The sequence below is a fragment of the Pelodiscus sinensis genome, chromosome 3 (assembly GCF_052426305.1).
Source record: "Pelodiscus sinensis isolate ZL-2025 chromosome 3, ASM5242630v1, whole genome shotgun sequence".
NCBI classification, from domain to species: Eukaryota; Metazoa; Chordata; order Testudines; family Trionychidae; genus Pelodiscus; species Pelodiscus sinensis.
This window is the reverse complement of record NC_143054.1, coordinates 143,357,800-143,370,954: the sequence shown is the minus strand read 5'-3', so window position 1 is coordinate 143,370,954 and position 13,155 is coordinate 143,357,800. Positions and strand designations below refer to the sequence as shown.

The 13,155-nt window shown below is 47.2% G+C and overlaps 1 protein-coding gene across 2 annotated transcripts in view; it reads left to right on the top strand.

Annotated features, from left to right (window-relative positions):
* Positions 1-13,155, top strand: part of MDGA1 (MAM domain containing glycosylphosphatidylinositol anchor 1) — a 246,221-nt gene that overhangs the window by 86,984 nt on the left and 146,082 nt on the right. For both annotated transcript variants that reach the window (XM_006126531.4, XM_089777407.1), the window contains 2 exons: positions 1,957-2,096; positions 9,515-9,689. In XM_006126531.4, the coding sequence (XP_006126593.3) occupies positions 1,957-2,096; positions 9,515-9,689 (315 nt within the window). The remainder of the gene's footprint in view (positions 1-1,956; positions 2,097-9,514; positions 9,690-13,155) is intronic.

The following is a 13,155-nucleotide window of genomic DNA, read 5'->3' as shown; positions in this document are numbered from 1 at the left end:
ATGGCTTACTCAAAATGTCCCTGTGCCTGAGGGACTCGGTAAACTTTGTGTGAAAGCCAGTTTTTAATTCTGCCTGTGTAATGGGGTTTTCTTGCAAACTCTGTGCTCGGTTTGTCGAGTTTTATAAAACTATTTGCTTTAAGCCCTTTGTTCATTTCTTTCTTAAAGTGTGCCTGTATTGAATTACATTGGCAGTTGCGATCTGGGTCAGGGGATTGAGGTGTAGGGTCAGGGAGGGAGTGTGGGTGCAGGGGAGGGTTCTGACCTGGGGGAGGGGTGTAGGAAAGTTTACAGGGACTGGGAGGGAGTTGTGACATGGGGCAGGGGGTGCAGAGGGTTTGGAGCTGACCTGGGGGAGGGAGTTGGGGTGCAGGAGGGGTAGGGGTGCCAAAGGCAGGCACTGGCTGGGAGGAGTTTATCTAAGTGTTTGCTGGCCAGCAGGCTGCAGCACCCCAAAGTAGGCTGGGATCCCTGCCTGCTGCAGCCCCAGCCCACTTGAAAATACAGTCTGCTCCCTCCACGTGGCTCTCAACTCAGGGTAGGGGAACAGGCTTGCGCTACCCCAGTCACTCAGGCCAATTTCTCAGCTCTGATTGGCTGGCTGTTTCCAGCCAATAGGAACTGAGAGAGAGGCAGAGGTCAGTTCTTATTGGCCATTTGTTTCTGGCCAATAGGAGCCGAGGATTGGGCTTCATATGCTGCAGCTACATATGCCTGAGGATCCCGGCAGGGTGGGCCATGGGCTGCATCTGGCCCCCAGGCCGTATTTTTCCCAGCCCTGCTACAGCAGGATTCCTCTAGAACAGGGCTGAGGCATGTTGATGAAACAGAATGGAGACTCACACCTATCAGGGCTTGGGTTGTATCTGTTCTGGGGATAAGTACTAACAGATCCAGTGCTTATACAGCCACCCAGTGCCCTTTGGAGTCACTGGCTGATTAACTCGCAGATGTTCCCACTAGTGTTTTCCATCCATGTGTGGAATAATTTTATGTGCATCAAGATATATGCAGATGTGCACCACCAAATAGAAACATACTTCTGGCTGTGGGCACTCAGCTAATTAGCTGGGCAGCATTTGTAACTCTCTTGGGTGGCCTCCAAGCACACAGCTTACAGGGAACACTGCACACAGTTCCCCTCTACTCACTGCATGCATGGCAGGAGCTGGAGTGGCCCACCAGCCTGCTCCACCCCGCTACCCTTTCCTGACCCACTGCTCCCTGCTTCTCCATAGCAGCTATGTCCTGGGGCCAGGACGCTCTGAGCTACAGCAGGCTGGGAGGGTGGCAGGATAGGGCAGGCTCTCGGGCCACTCCGGCTCCTGCCTCCCATGTGGTGAATGCGGGGGGTAACCCCCTGCTGTCACCCCATGCCAGGCTTCCATAGTCCCCAGGTCCCTCCTGGCCATAGGACAGTTGGGGCAGCTGCCCCAGGGCCCCCAAAAGTGCAGGGCATGGGGCGGCCGCCCCAATAGGTCCTATGGACGGGATGGCTCTGACTGTATATAACCCCACAGCAAAGTACATCACAGTCATTATCCCTCTTCTCCAGGCACAGAGCACTCCGGATTTGACTAGGGTCACACAGTCAGTCTCAGAGAACGCTCCTCCTCAGAGCTAGGAAAGGAGTTCAGAAGTTCCTGGCTCATATTGATCACTAGTTTACGCTGTCTTTCAGAGAGGGCAGTCTACTCTAGTCATCAGTCTTCAGAGCTGCTAATCCCAGTTTCTTTCCCTTCGATTAAAGTCACTTAAATACAGACTGATGCCAATGGATCAGAGGGAGGAAATCCCCCAGTTTTCAGAGCCTCTCCAGCACTGAGGTCAGTCTTGCTTTTGCTTTAGGCTGTGGGCTCCCAGGAAGAGGTGTCATGATTCTAACAGCCTTGTGAGGACTTGGATTGCACTTGTGCTTTGCGGCCATTACCTTTTCTAATTTGTTCTCTTTCCCAGCTCCAGCTCAGGCCCAGATCATACATGCTGGGCAGGCATGTGTTGTGAAGGAAGATAACATCAGTGAACGAGTGTACACTATCCGGGAGGGCGACACCCTGGTCCTGCAGTGTCTGGTTACAGGCCACCCCCGGCCACAGGTAAGCTTTCTGTAATGCCAGTCTGCCACATCCCCTGGCTTGAAATGGTTTCCAGCATTTGTGGTTCATTGGCTCTCAGCACCCCCACTTTAGAAATTGTTCCAGCTCCCTTGGTCAAAGGTGTGACTGTGATGTGTGGAGATGTACCCCAGCAAGCTTAAAAAGCAGTGAATCCACAGTGGCACAGATGGCAGCTTAAGCTAGACACTCAGGTACATACCTGGAATCCTGGGCAGGCTTGTACATGCAGCTATGCCTTTACTGTTGTTCAAGCTAGCTAGGTTAAAGCTAACTCAGGTGTGTGTACAGGTGTTGCAATCACACCTCTGACTGCAGTGTAGACCCTGCCTCCCACTCACACCCCTGCCAGGCTTCCATCCGGCGCCCAGACGGAAATTCAGAAAATACCGGACATTGCACATGTCCGGTATTTTCTGAATTTTTTTACTGGGCAGAGAGTGCAACTACCGGACTGTCCAGTAGAAAACCGGACACCTGGCAACCCTACAGCCACCCCTTCCCTGCACTAACAGACAAGGGGCTACTTGTCTCTAGGGCCTTGACTGCTAGGAAATGGCAAAGGACATAGAGCAGCTCACCCAAAGCATTCACGGTAGAATTATCTAACAAAATAGCTTTTAAAAAAGGACAGTGGGAGACTGAGCCAAGATGGGGGCTCAGAGAGCCTCTTGTGTGTCATCAGGGGACCTGTGGGTGAGCCCCCAGCAGAGGCACTTGGGCACACTGATCACACATGCAGCAGTCAGAGCTTGGGTAGGTAGAGCAGAGGCATGGAGAGAACGGATGCCCATGCTGCCCTGGAGCATGCCGAATGCTAGGTGAAGAACAGCTCATGAATGCTCTGAGCCTGGCAGGACTAAGGCACATAGATGTGCACACATAATGCTGCTGCACAAGAAGCTGCAGTGTCCCTGGACCTGTTTGTGTGTAACGCTAGCACATGCAGAGTACAGGTGTGCCCGCAGGAAGCTAGCCCGTATGCCCAAAGAGAGCTGCTAGACATAGAACACTGGCTTACATGGAGCTGTGCCCACATCCCATCCCATTTCTCCCAAGCTTCCCTCTCTCCTTCATACTTCTCTCTTCCTTCTCTTCCTTGCTCATCTGCCACATCCCTCCTCTCTCTTTGTGCCTTCTCTCTCTTCCCCCCACTCCCACACATGCTCCCCCCATCCCCACTACTCCAAATCAGAGTTCTTTTCTCAGCCTTTGTGTAATCTCCACCCCCCCCTTCGTCCAGTTACTCACTAAAGCTTTACCGCGTCGCCCAAATATTTAAACGAGGTTGAAATGAAAAGGCTGGGGAAGGATTAAAGAGCTGACTGAAGCGGCTGTGCAAACAAGAGACTCTGAGATTTGGGGTCCTAAAACAATCTCATCATAAGCCCGCCAAGCCTAAATAAATCCGTCACAGATGGCCATTAGCTGAGCAAATCTTCCCAGCAGGGGAATGGGCTGTAGAGCCCTGCCACCTCTAGGGCAATAGCTCCAGTTCAGCCCCATGTCAGCTGACTTTGGGCAGGGGCCAAGGTACTCAACCCCTCCAGGGCAGCAGCTCTGTCTAGCCTGGGGTTGTCAGTGAATGAATAAATGTCATTTTACCATCTGCTTTGTGTCTACTGCAAAATGGTCAGGCAGCTCTCAGCCCAGCAGTTTGGGTCTAGGTATCCACGCTGCTGGCAGCTACCTTAGCAACTGGGGGCAGGTCTAGACTTTGGAAAGAGGATATGCAAATTAGGTTCGAATTTGCATATCTTCTTCTGATCGCTTTCTCGAACGAGGTTCTTTCGAAAAAGAAAGTAGTCTAGACGCGGTTCTTTCGAGGGAAAAAACCCTTTTTTGAAAGAACTGTTCTTCCTAAAAAAATTAGGTTTACACGGTTCTTTCAAAAAAGGGTTTTTTTTCTCGAAAGAACTGCGTCTAGACTACTTTCTTTTTTAAAAGAACCTCTTTTGAAAAAGCAATCGGAAGGAGATATGCAAATTCACACCGAATTCGCATATCTTCTTTCGAAAGTGAATCTAGACGCGCCCTGGGGTTTTGGTGATGTCTTCATTGCAGTCAAAGGCATAGGTGTTAGAGCTAGGGGCTGGCGAGTCTGCCACATCCCCTGGCTTGAAATGGTTTCCAGCATTTGTGGTTCATTGGCTCTCAGCACCCCCACTTTAGAAATTGTTCCAGCTCCCTTGGTCAAAGGTGTGACTGTGATGTGTGGAGATGTACCCCAGCAAGCTTAAAAAGCAGTGAATCCACAGTAGCACGGATGGCAGCTTAAGCTAGACACTCAGGTACATACCTGGAGTCCTGGGCAGGTTTGTACATGCAGCTATGCCTTTACTGTTGTTCAAGCTAGCTAGGTTAAAGCTAACTCAGGTGTTGCAATCACAACTCTGACTGCAGTGTAGAAGTATCCTGAGTACAGAGGCAGCCAGCAAGAAGACCAAGAGGCCAAGGAACAAATGGGCCCCGGGCATTGACCTTCTTTCTCGCTCTGAGTTGAGGTGTGGGAAGGCTGCACTGCTGCTGCCTATGCTATAGCTCTCTACTGGCTATTGAGATAGGGCATGGCTCTCTAAGGGCATGTTCATTATGAAATGCCATACAAATCTGCAGGTAGTGTTCTAAGACTAAACATGCAACCTCCCCGCAAAAAATGTCAAATAACTTGAATTCTGAAGGGTGCTTCCTTGTATTGAAGTGAGTTCACAACAAAAGAGAAACTCACAAAAATAACCCCAGAGAGGGAGACAGCAGTAGCTGCCTCTCTTACTTCGGAAGCGAAACAGATTTAGCATTCCATTCATACAATGTAAGGCTAGAATGGCTCTGAAGAGGTAAAGTCCAACCTGCTGTGCTGATGCAGGACCAAGCAAACCTAGATCATCTTGACAGATGTGTGTCTAACCTGTTCTTAAAAAACTTCCAGTGACAGGGAGTCACCTCCCTATAAGCCTATGACAGCACTTAACTACCCATATCGTTAGAAAGCTGTTCCTAGTATCTACCCTAAATCTCCCAAGCTGCAGATTAAACCCATTACATCTTGTCCTATCTTCAGTGAATATGGAGAATGATTGATCACTGTTAACAGCCCTTAACATGTGTGAAGACTGTTATCATGTCTCCTGTCAGTCATCTCCTCTTCCTAAGATGAAGCATGCCCAGTTTTTTAAACCTTTCCTCATCATAGGTCAAGTTTTCAATATTTATTAATAATGTCTGTTGCTCTCCACTGGACTTTCTCCGGTTTTTTCTCACCCTCTCCTAGAGTATGGTACACAGATTAGGACAGTATTCCAGTTGAAGCCCCACCGGTGCTAAGGAGAATGAGCTAATTACTTCCCATGTCTTCCATCTGACACTTTTTCTCACCTGCATCACGCTATTTACTCATCTTATTCAGTTTGTGATCCACAGTAGCCCCTTTTCAACCGTACTTCTGCCTGGCCAGTTACTCCCCATTTTGTAGTTGTACATTTTATTTTGTTTTTCCTTCCTAGGTGTACTACGTCATACTTATCTTATCCTAGTTTCACCTTGTTTAATTCCAACCAATTCTCTAATTTGTCAAGCTCATTTTAAATTCTAATCCTGTCTTCCAAAGGGCTTGTAATCCTTCCCAGTTTTGTATCATCCTCAAATTTTATAAGCACACTCTCCACTCCATAATTCAGGTCATTTAATGAAAATATAAATTAGTATTTGGACCAAAAATGACCCCTGTGGATACACTGTCCCAGCTTAACAGCAAACCATTGATAACTACTCTTTTTTTGAGAATGGTCTTCCAGCCAGCTATGCGCCTACCTTCTATTAGTTCATCTAGGCTTTGTCTACACTGCAGGCTTTTGCTGGCAGAGAGTATGCTAATGAAGTGCTCATTAGTATTTGCCATGCTGTCATTTGCATATTCTCTGCCAATGCTTTTTGCGCAAGAGGTTTTTCCACAAAAACAAGCAGTGTAGATGGGTCCGTTTTGTGCAAAAACCTCCTTTTGCACCAGATCCTTACACAGTAAAACCTGTGTTATCCGGCACGCTTGAGGATTAGGGCGTTCCAGTTATCTAAAAATTCTGGTTATCTGAGGGTCCCATCAACCTAGGAAAAACCAATGGACAATAATAGTAAAACTCAAATTTTTAATATTGGTAGTTTCGTAGCGTGAGGCAGTTGGTCTAACATTTCTATTTTGAATTAAAGATGATTAGTACTTCTTAAATAAAAAATTGTTAAGCCAATCATGGTAAACCAAGCCAGGCCTTTGCGCCTGAAGATGTGACAGTATTGTGACTGGGGGCAATGCCGGTTAACAAAGTTTTCTGGTTAACAGAGTGCCGGATAACAATGGTTTCACTGTACCTCCTTTTTTGAGGCATAAGGATCTTGCATAAAACGGTTGTTTTGTGCAAAATGGACCTGTCTACACTGCTTGTTTTTGCGCAAAAACCTCTTGCACAAAAAGCATCAGCAGAGAATATGCAAATGACAGCACAACAAATGCTAATGAGCACTTCATTAGCATACTCTCTGCTGGCAAAAACCTGCAGTGTAGACATAGCCCTAGACAATATTTCCTTACTTCCCTTATCAGAATATCATGAGGGACTGTGCAAAAAGTATTACTAAAATCACGATATATCATGTCTACTGCTTTCCCCCAACCACTAGGCTATTAACCGTGTCAAAGAAGGAAATCAGACAGATTTGTTCTTGACATTGCTATTCTTTGTAAGCCTATTATCTTCTAGATGCTTGCAAATTGATTGATTGTTTTAACAATTTGTTCCAGTAACTTTCTTGGTATAGAAATTAGGCTGACGTCTATAATTCCCCTGGTTCTTTTATTTCCACTTTTTAAAGATAGGTACTTCGCTCTTCTCCAGTTCTCTGGGATTCAATCCCTGATGAGTTCTTGAAAATCATCGTTAACAGTTCTGAGATTACTTCTGCAAGTTCCTTAATACCTTTGGATGAATTTCATAGAATCATAGAATCCTAGGGCAGGAAGAGACCTCAGGACGTCATCAAGTCCAGCCCCCTGCCCAAAGCAGGACCGACCCCAACTAAATCATACCAGCCAAGGCTTTGTCAAGCCAGGACTTAAAAACCTCTAGGGATGGAGATTTCATCAGGCCCTGTTAACTTGAATACAATACTTCTCACTTATCTTCATATTCCTTAACCAGTTCTTTCCTGATTTGCCTTGTGTTCCTTCCCCTAGTTGTTAATATTAATTGTATGGAGTATCTTGCCACCATTAGTGAGGACTGAAGCAAAATAGGCATTAGACTTCTTGATGTCATCAGTTATTACGTCTAAGTAATTACGGCTAAGTAAGAAGACTACAAAGTGCTGAGTCGGAAAAATGCGGCAGCCATTTTTATGCAAATTAGGCACGGGATAGTTAAATCCCTGCCTCATTTGCCATGTCAACCTGCCTAATCTGCATCTCTCTGCCAACAGAGGGATGCAGTTTAGACATACCCTTAAATGTATTTAAAGAGCCCCTTCATACTGCCTTTTATGTCCATTGCCAGGTGTAACTAATTTTATGCCTGAGGTCTAGTCTACATTAAAAAGTTAGGATAACCCAGCTATATCTCTCAGAGGGTGTGAAAAATCCACACTGCTGAGTGACACAGTTAATCCGAATTAACTCCAGTCTAGACAATACTAGTACAATGGAAGACTTAGGGGCTACGTCTACACTGGCCCCTTTTCCGGAAGGGGCATGTAAATTTCATGAGTCGTAGTAGGGAAATGCGCGGGGGATTTAAATATCCCCCGCGGCATTTAAATAAAAATGTCCGCCGCTTTTTTCCGGCTTTTAAAAAAGCCGGAAAAGAGCGTCTACACTGGCCCCGATCCTCCGGAAAAAGTGCCCTTTTCCGGAGGATCTTATTCCTACTTTGAATAAGATCCTCCGGAAAAGGGCACTTTTTCCGGAGGATCGGGGCCAGTGTAGACGCTCTTTTCCGGCTTTTTTAAAAGCCGGAAAAAAGCGGCGGACATTTTTATTTAAATGCCGCGGGGGATATTTAAATCCCCCGCGCATTTCCCTACTACGACTCATGAAATTTACATGCCCCTTCCGGAAAAGGGGCCAGTGTAGACGAGCCCAGGTAGTGTCTGCACTGAAGCTTTAAAGCATTGCTGTTACGGTGGCACAGTTGCAGGTTTTCAAGTGTAGACAAGCCTTAGCTTTTCTGATTTTGTCCCTTCCTGTTTGTACTTTTGTTTTTGTGCTCCTCCTTAGCAACTCACCCATGTTTCCACTTTTAGTAGGGTTCCTTTTTGATTTTTCAGGTAATTAAAGAGCTCCTGATGGTGCTATATTGGCCTCTACTAGTCATCTTATCTTTCCTTTACATCCAAATAGTTTGCATTTGTGCCTTTAATATTGTCTCTTTGATAAACTGCCAGCTCTCCTGAACTCCTTTAGCCTTTAGATTTTCTGCCCAGGGGACCTCACCTACCGGTTCTTTCAGTTTTGTTAAAATTTGCCTTTTTAAAGTTAATTGTTTTGTTCACTCGTTTCTTTTGTTAGAACCATGCAGTCAGTAATTCCATGATCCCTATTGTTCTCATTGCCTTCCACCTTCAGATTTGTCACCAGTAGCGTGCATCAAAGTCAAAATTGGCTATCCCCTGGGTTACTTCCTTCATTTTCTGAAACAAAAAGTTGTCTCCAATATATTCCAAAGAATTCCTGGAAAAGCATTGTGCACTATTACTTTTCCAAGGGATGTCTGGCTAGTGGAAGTCCCCCGTTACTATTAGGTCTTTGGGCTCTGGAGATTTGCTATATGTTTTGTGAGTGTGTGTGTGTTGTGTGTTCCCCATTGCTTGGAGAATGATGAAAAGATGCCAAGCGAAGTGGTGACGACAGCTTTGTAGCCATGAGCTAGCTGCCTGCAAGGACCTCACTCTCCTGGTCGTGTATGCTTGGCTGGCTACCCAACTTATGCCCCTCACCCCCCGAAGGATCAGCATGGAAAGTCCCGTCTTTGCAGCCTAGCTCTGATTCTCTTCTGGCTAATAGAACGGACCAGGAGTGAGGAAATGCAATGCCCATTTGAGACTAGTAGGTGAAGTTTAATAGTAGGGGAACTCAGAGTAAGAGGGGAGTAGCTTTTACATTCGGGGGTCGCTGCGGGGCACTAGTGTGTTGGCAGTTACTGATGGGCAGCTGCAGCTTCCTGGGCAGGGACATTTGGGGTCAGCCTCTAAGAGCTGCTGACTGTGTGGGGGTAGAGTGCTGGATGCTTCCTTCTCAGAGGAGGTGCAAAACCGAGTGCTGCGATAATATGAGATTTTAGAGCTGTGCCCACAGCTCTGAGTCCATCTGTGTGGCCTTGTGCTGTGTTTGCCTCCCTCTCTCTCCCATTCCCCTGCAGGTGAGGTGGACCAAAACTGCTGGCAGTGCCTCGGACAAGTTCCAGGAGACGTCGGTGTTTAACGAGACCCTTCGGATTGAGAAGATCCAGAGGCTGCAGGGAGGCCGCTATTACTGTAAAGCAGAGAATGGGGTTGGGGTCCCTGCCATCAAGTCCATTCGAGTAGATGTGCAGTGTAAGTCGTTTAGTGGCAGCCCAGAGAATCCCACAGCTCTACTGTGTGTCTGTAAATAACTGCCAGGCCAGCAGGACTCTACATTGACTTAGAACCATGCTCACCTCCTTAGGGACCAAGTGGTACCTCCAGAATTCCCTTCCCCCGGGGATGATAGACCCTTTTGGGGCAGGATGACTTTGTCTAAACCAGGGGTGGGCAACCTTAGGCCCAGGGGCCAGATGGAGCCCCTGGCTTGCCTGGTTCCGGCCATTGAGGCTCAGGGCCCCCTGCAACATTGGGCAGCCTGCGCTGGTATACCTGTTCCCCTGCTGCCTCACCTCAGGGCTGGAGCACACAAAATCCACTAGGCTGGGCTCTCCTAGGCTCTGGTGTGGGAGGGGAATATGAGGAGTGTCTTTCTCCTTCTCAGTTGGGGGGCACATCAGTGAGGGTTTTTTTTCCCCTCCTTCTTCTCACTTGTATGTGGCCCCTGACTGATTCCTCACCCCTGGTCTAAACCAATCCCTCTCAGCCCATGGACCCTGACCCCATCCAAGGGTCCCCAGTGGGTGGCGGGGGTGTTTGTGAATGGCTTCTGTTCCCTTTTGTTTTTCTCCTTTTTGACATTGACTTGTTCTCCATTCGAAACTGGATTCACCTCAGATGCCTGGGACCCTCCCAGAAACCATTGCACTGATTGCCATTGTGCTTCATCTGAAGCACAGTCAGAACAGAGCAAAGGATTCTGGGATGCACCCCAAGAGGCTGAATTGCGAATGGCTAAATATGGGTGAGCACAGAAGGGAAGCCAAAAATTCCCTCATTTTAAGCAATAAAGGAAGAGATCTCATCTAGAATTCCTTTCACCTTTTTCTGCTCTACCTGAATCCCTCTCACCTTTTAGATTCTACTTATTGCCCCTTGTGCGGGCAACATTTATATGTGGGCTGTTGAGGCCAGATGTGAGGAAGGTTAGAATGGATTTGTGCTGCTGTCAGATGGGTCCCCGTTGTGGGAAAGACCAAAACTGGGAACCCAGCATAATTTTGAGGGAACTTTACTAGGCAGACACTTTCTGCTTAAGGGAAAATAGACAGGCTCCCTTCAGCACAGACTCCTGTCAAGCTGCTGCCTGGTGTGGTTGTGAGCAACTAATGCAGCTCCCTTCAAATCCTGCTGGCATTCAAACCAAGGTCCTTGCTGACCTCAATAGTGAGGATCCAGTTACACATAGTTAATTAAAGGTTTACATTAATGATGGGCCTGAGGGGGATCTAAGCACCCCTAAACTTTGGGGGAGTCAGGATCCTGATTGCAACTTGGGTAGATTCCTATTTTAAATCAGCCTTGCCTGTTGCCTTCTGCTTTGATTTGAGTTTCTCTCTTCTTCCCTTACCTTGCCCCACTGCTTTACCTCACTGGAGCAGTGTTGGGGGGGGGGGGGGCACGAGCCTATTACTTAGGCAGGGACACCTGTAAGTCTTCCTGCAGTTGATGCTGCTGTGGATGGGGTCACTGTTTCTCCATGGATTCCAGTTGTCTTTGCTTTGAGAAATTCCCATCTAAGAGCTCTTGGCTTGTCAAACCTTTCCCTTTCACGTCTATAGTCCAGCCATTTAATTGCTCCCTAAGGGTACATCTACACTGCACCACAGCTCAAAATAAGATACACAATTTGAGCTATGCACATTGCATATCTCATTTCAAACTTATTTTGAAATACCTTATTTTGTCATTTGGTGCTGTCTACACCAGCACCACATTTCAAAATATCCCACTATTCCAAAACATCCTTCACTCCTCAGGGAATGACGTTCACAGGGATGTTGGAATAGCGAGCCTGTTATATTTTGGGATACTCTGGTATCCCAAAATAGCGTTACAGTATAGATGTAGCCTTAGAAAGGGAACTTGCTTTTCTCTGCCCATGGCATAGCAGCTTGTCGGGGCTCTGTGTCATTAGGAACGGGCTTGTGGGAAGAATCTCTCTTGAGATGAGTATTTTAAGTAAAAGGAGGCCCCTTGGCATCTGGGGTGCAGATTGGAAGTAGGGTGATGTAGAGTCCTGTTGTTCCTCACACATCTCTAACCTTTAGAACTGTGGGGCCAATGGGGTGGCCAAGGGCTTTCTGATACTAACATCTACTCTGCACATGGACTTGGTAGTGCATCTCGTTTCCGTTTGCTTGTTTTCTGGGAGAAGTCTGCTTTCTGGATTTGCTGTATTTAAAAGGGAGCAGTAAGGAAAGATCAGGTAGTCAAGCTGAGTCAGCCATTAGCCATCTGAGCCTGATTTTCAAACCATATCCTGCCTTCCCTCCCTCTAATACCAAACTGGAAATAATCCCCATCATCTCAATGTTGCCTTTAGTGGTAGTGTCCTCAGTGGCCAGCCCTGGTGGGCTCTGGAACATTCAGTATAATGTGTTGCAGATTGCATGGAGAGCTCCATTAGGGGCTTGCAGATGGTTCCAAGGAAGGTACAAATTATCTGCCTTGAGGCAGAGTCACAAAGCTAGCCACTTTCTGTCTGAGTTTGGTGAGGGCTGTGCAGTATCAGTCTTTCTTCATTCAAAGATCAAGTGCATCTTGGGAAGAGCCAAACACAAGCATGTTATGGGCCACATCCATCCTTAATGTCACTCTCTTGAAATCAGGGAGTTGCACCAGGTATTTGACCCTGCCTTGCTTAGCGTGTGCCCATCCTGGTTCTGAAGGCAATTTTTTTCCATGAGAAGGAAGCTCTAAACTGACCTGGAGACTGAAGCCCCAAAGAGGCCATGTCTTATGGATTCAGAGTGTGGGTTGCTGTTACACATCCAGATTTTTCAGAGCTCCCTATCCTTTGGCTTACACTGAAATAAATCTTCCTTCTGGAGAGAGAGCAAGGCAGTGTGCAGCTGAGTATCGGTGGCTGCCAACCAGCTATTTGGGGAGGAGGATCTAGGAAGCTGCAACAGCCAGAAGAAAGTTCCTAGGTCTCGCTGCACTAGGCTGGAATGCTGCTGCCTGGAAGTGCTCCAGGCTGAGGAAAGGGAAGATCCATGGAAAAAGGGAGATGTTGTTATCGAAGTGGTCCATGCAGTAGGGTCCATGGGCAAGTTGGCAATTCAAGTGCTAAACGTATCCCTGGTGCAACTCCACTGATTCAGCAGAGTTACTGCACAACAGGGATGTGCATGTCTCCTTGGTTCTTATGGTAGCTCCTCTCAGGAGGGCTGGACTAAGGGCTGGTAGCTATTTAAAGAAGAGGAGGAGGAAATTACACTCTGTACTACCATGAGCAGAGCCCAAATGGACAGGGGTGGAGTTCTGGAAAGCTGGTGTGCTCTGTCCCTAAGGGTTGGAGGAATATCCCTTATTGCAATACAATGATCCTCTTGCCAGGTTAGAGGTGTGGTAGCTGTAACTCAAGTCCTGGAGTGTCCTAATGGATAAAGGAAAGAAAGGGAGGAGTGGGGGAAGGGTAGTATAAAATTCAGTG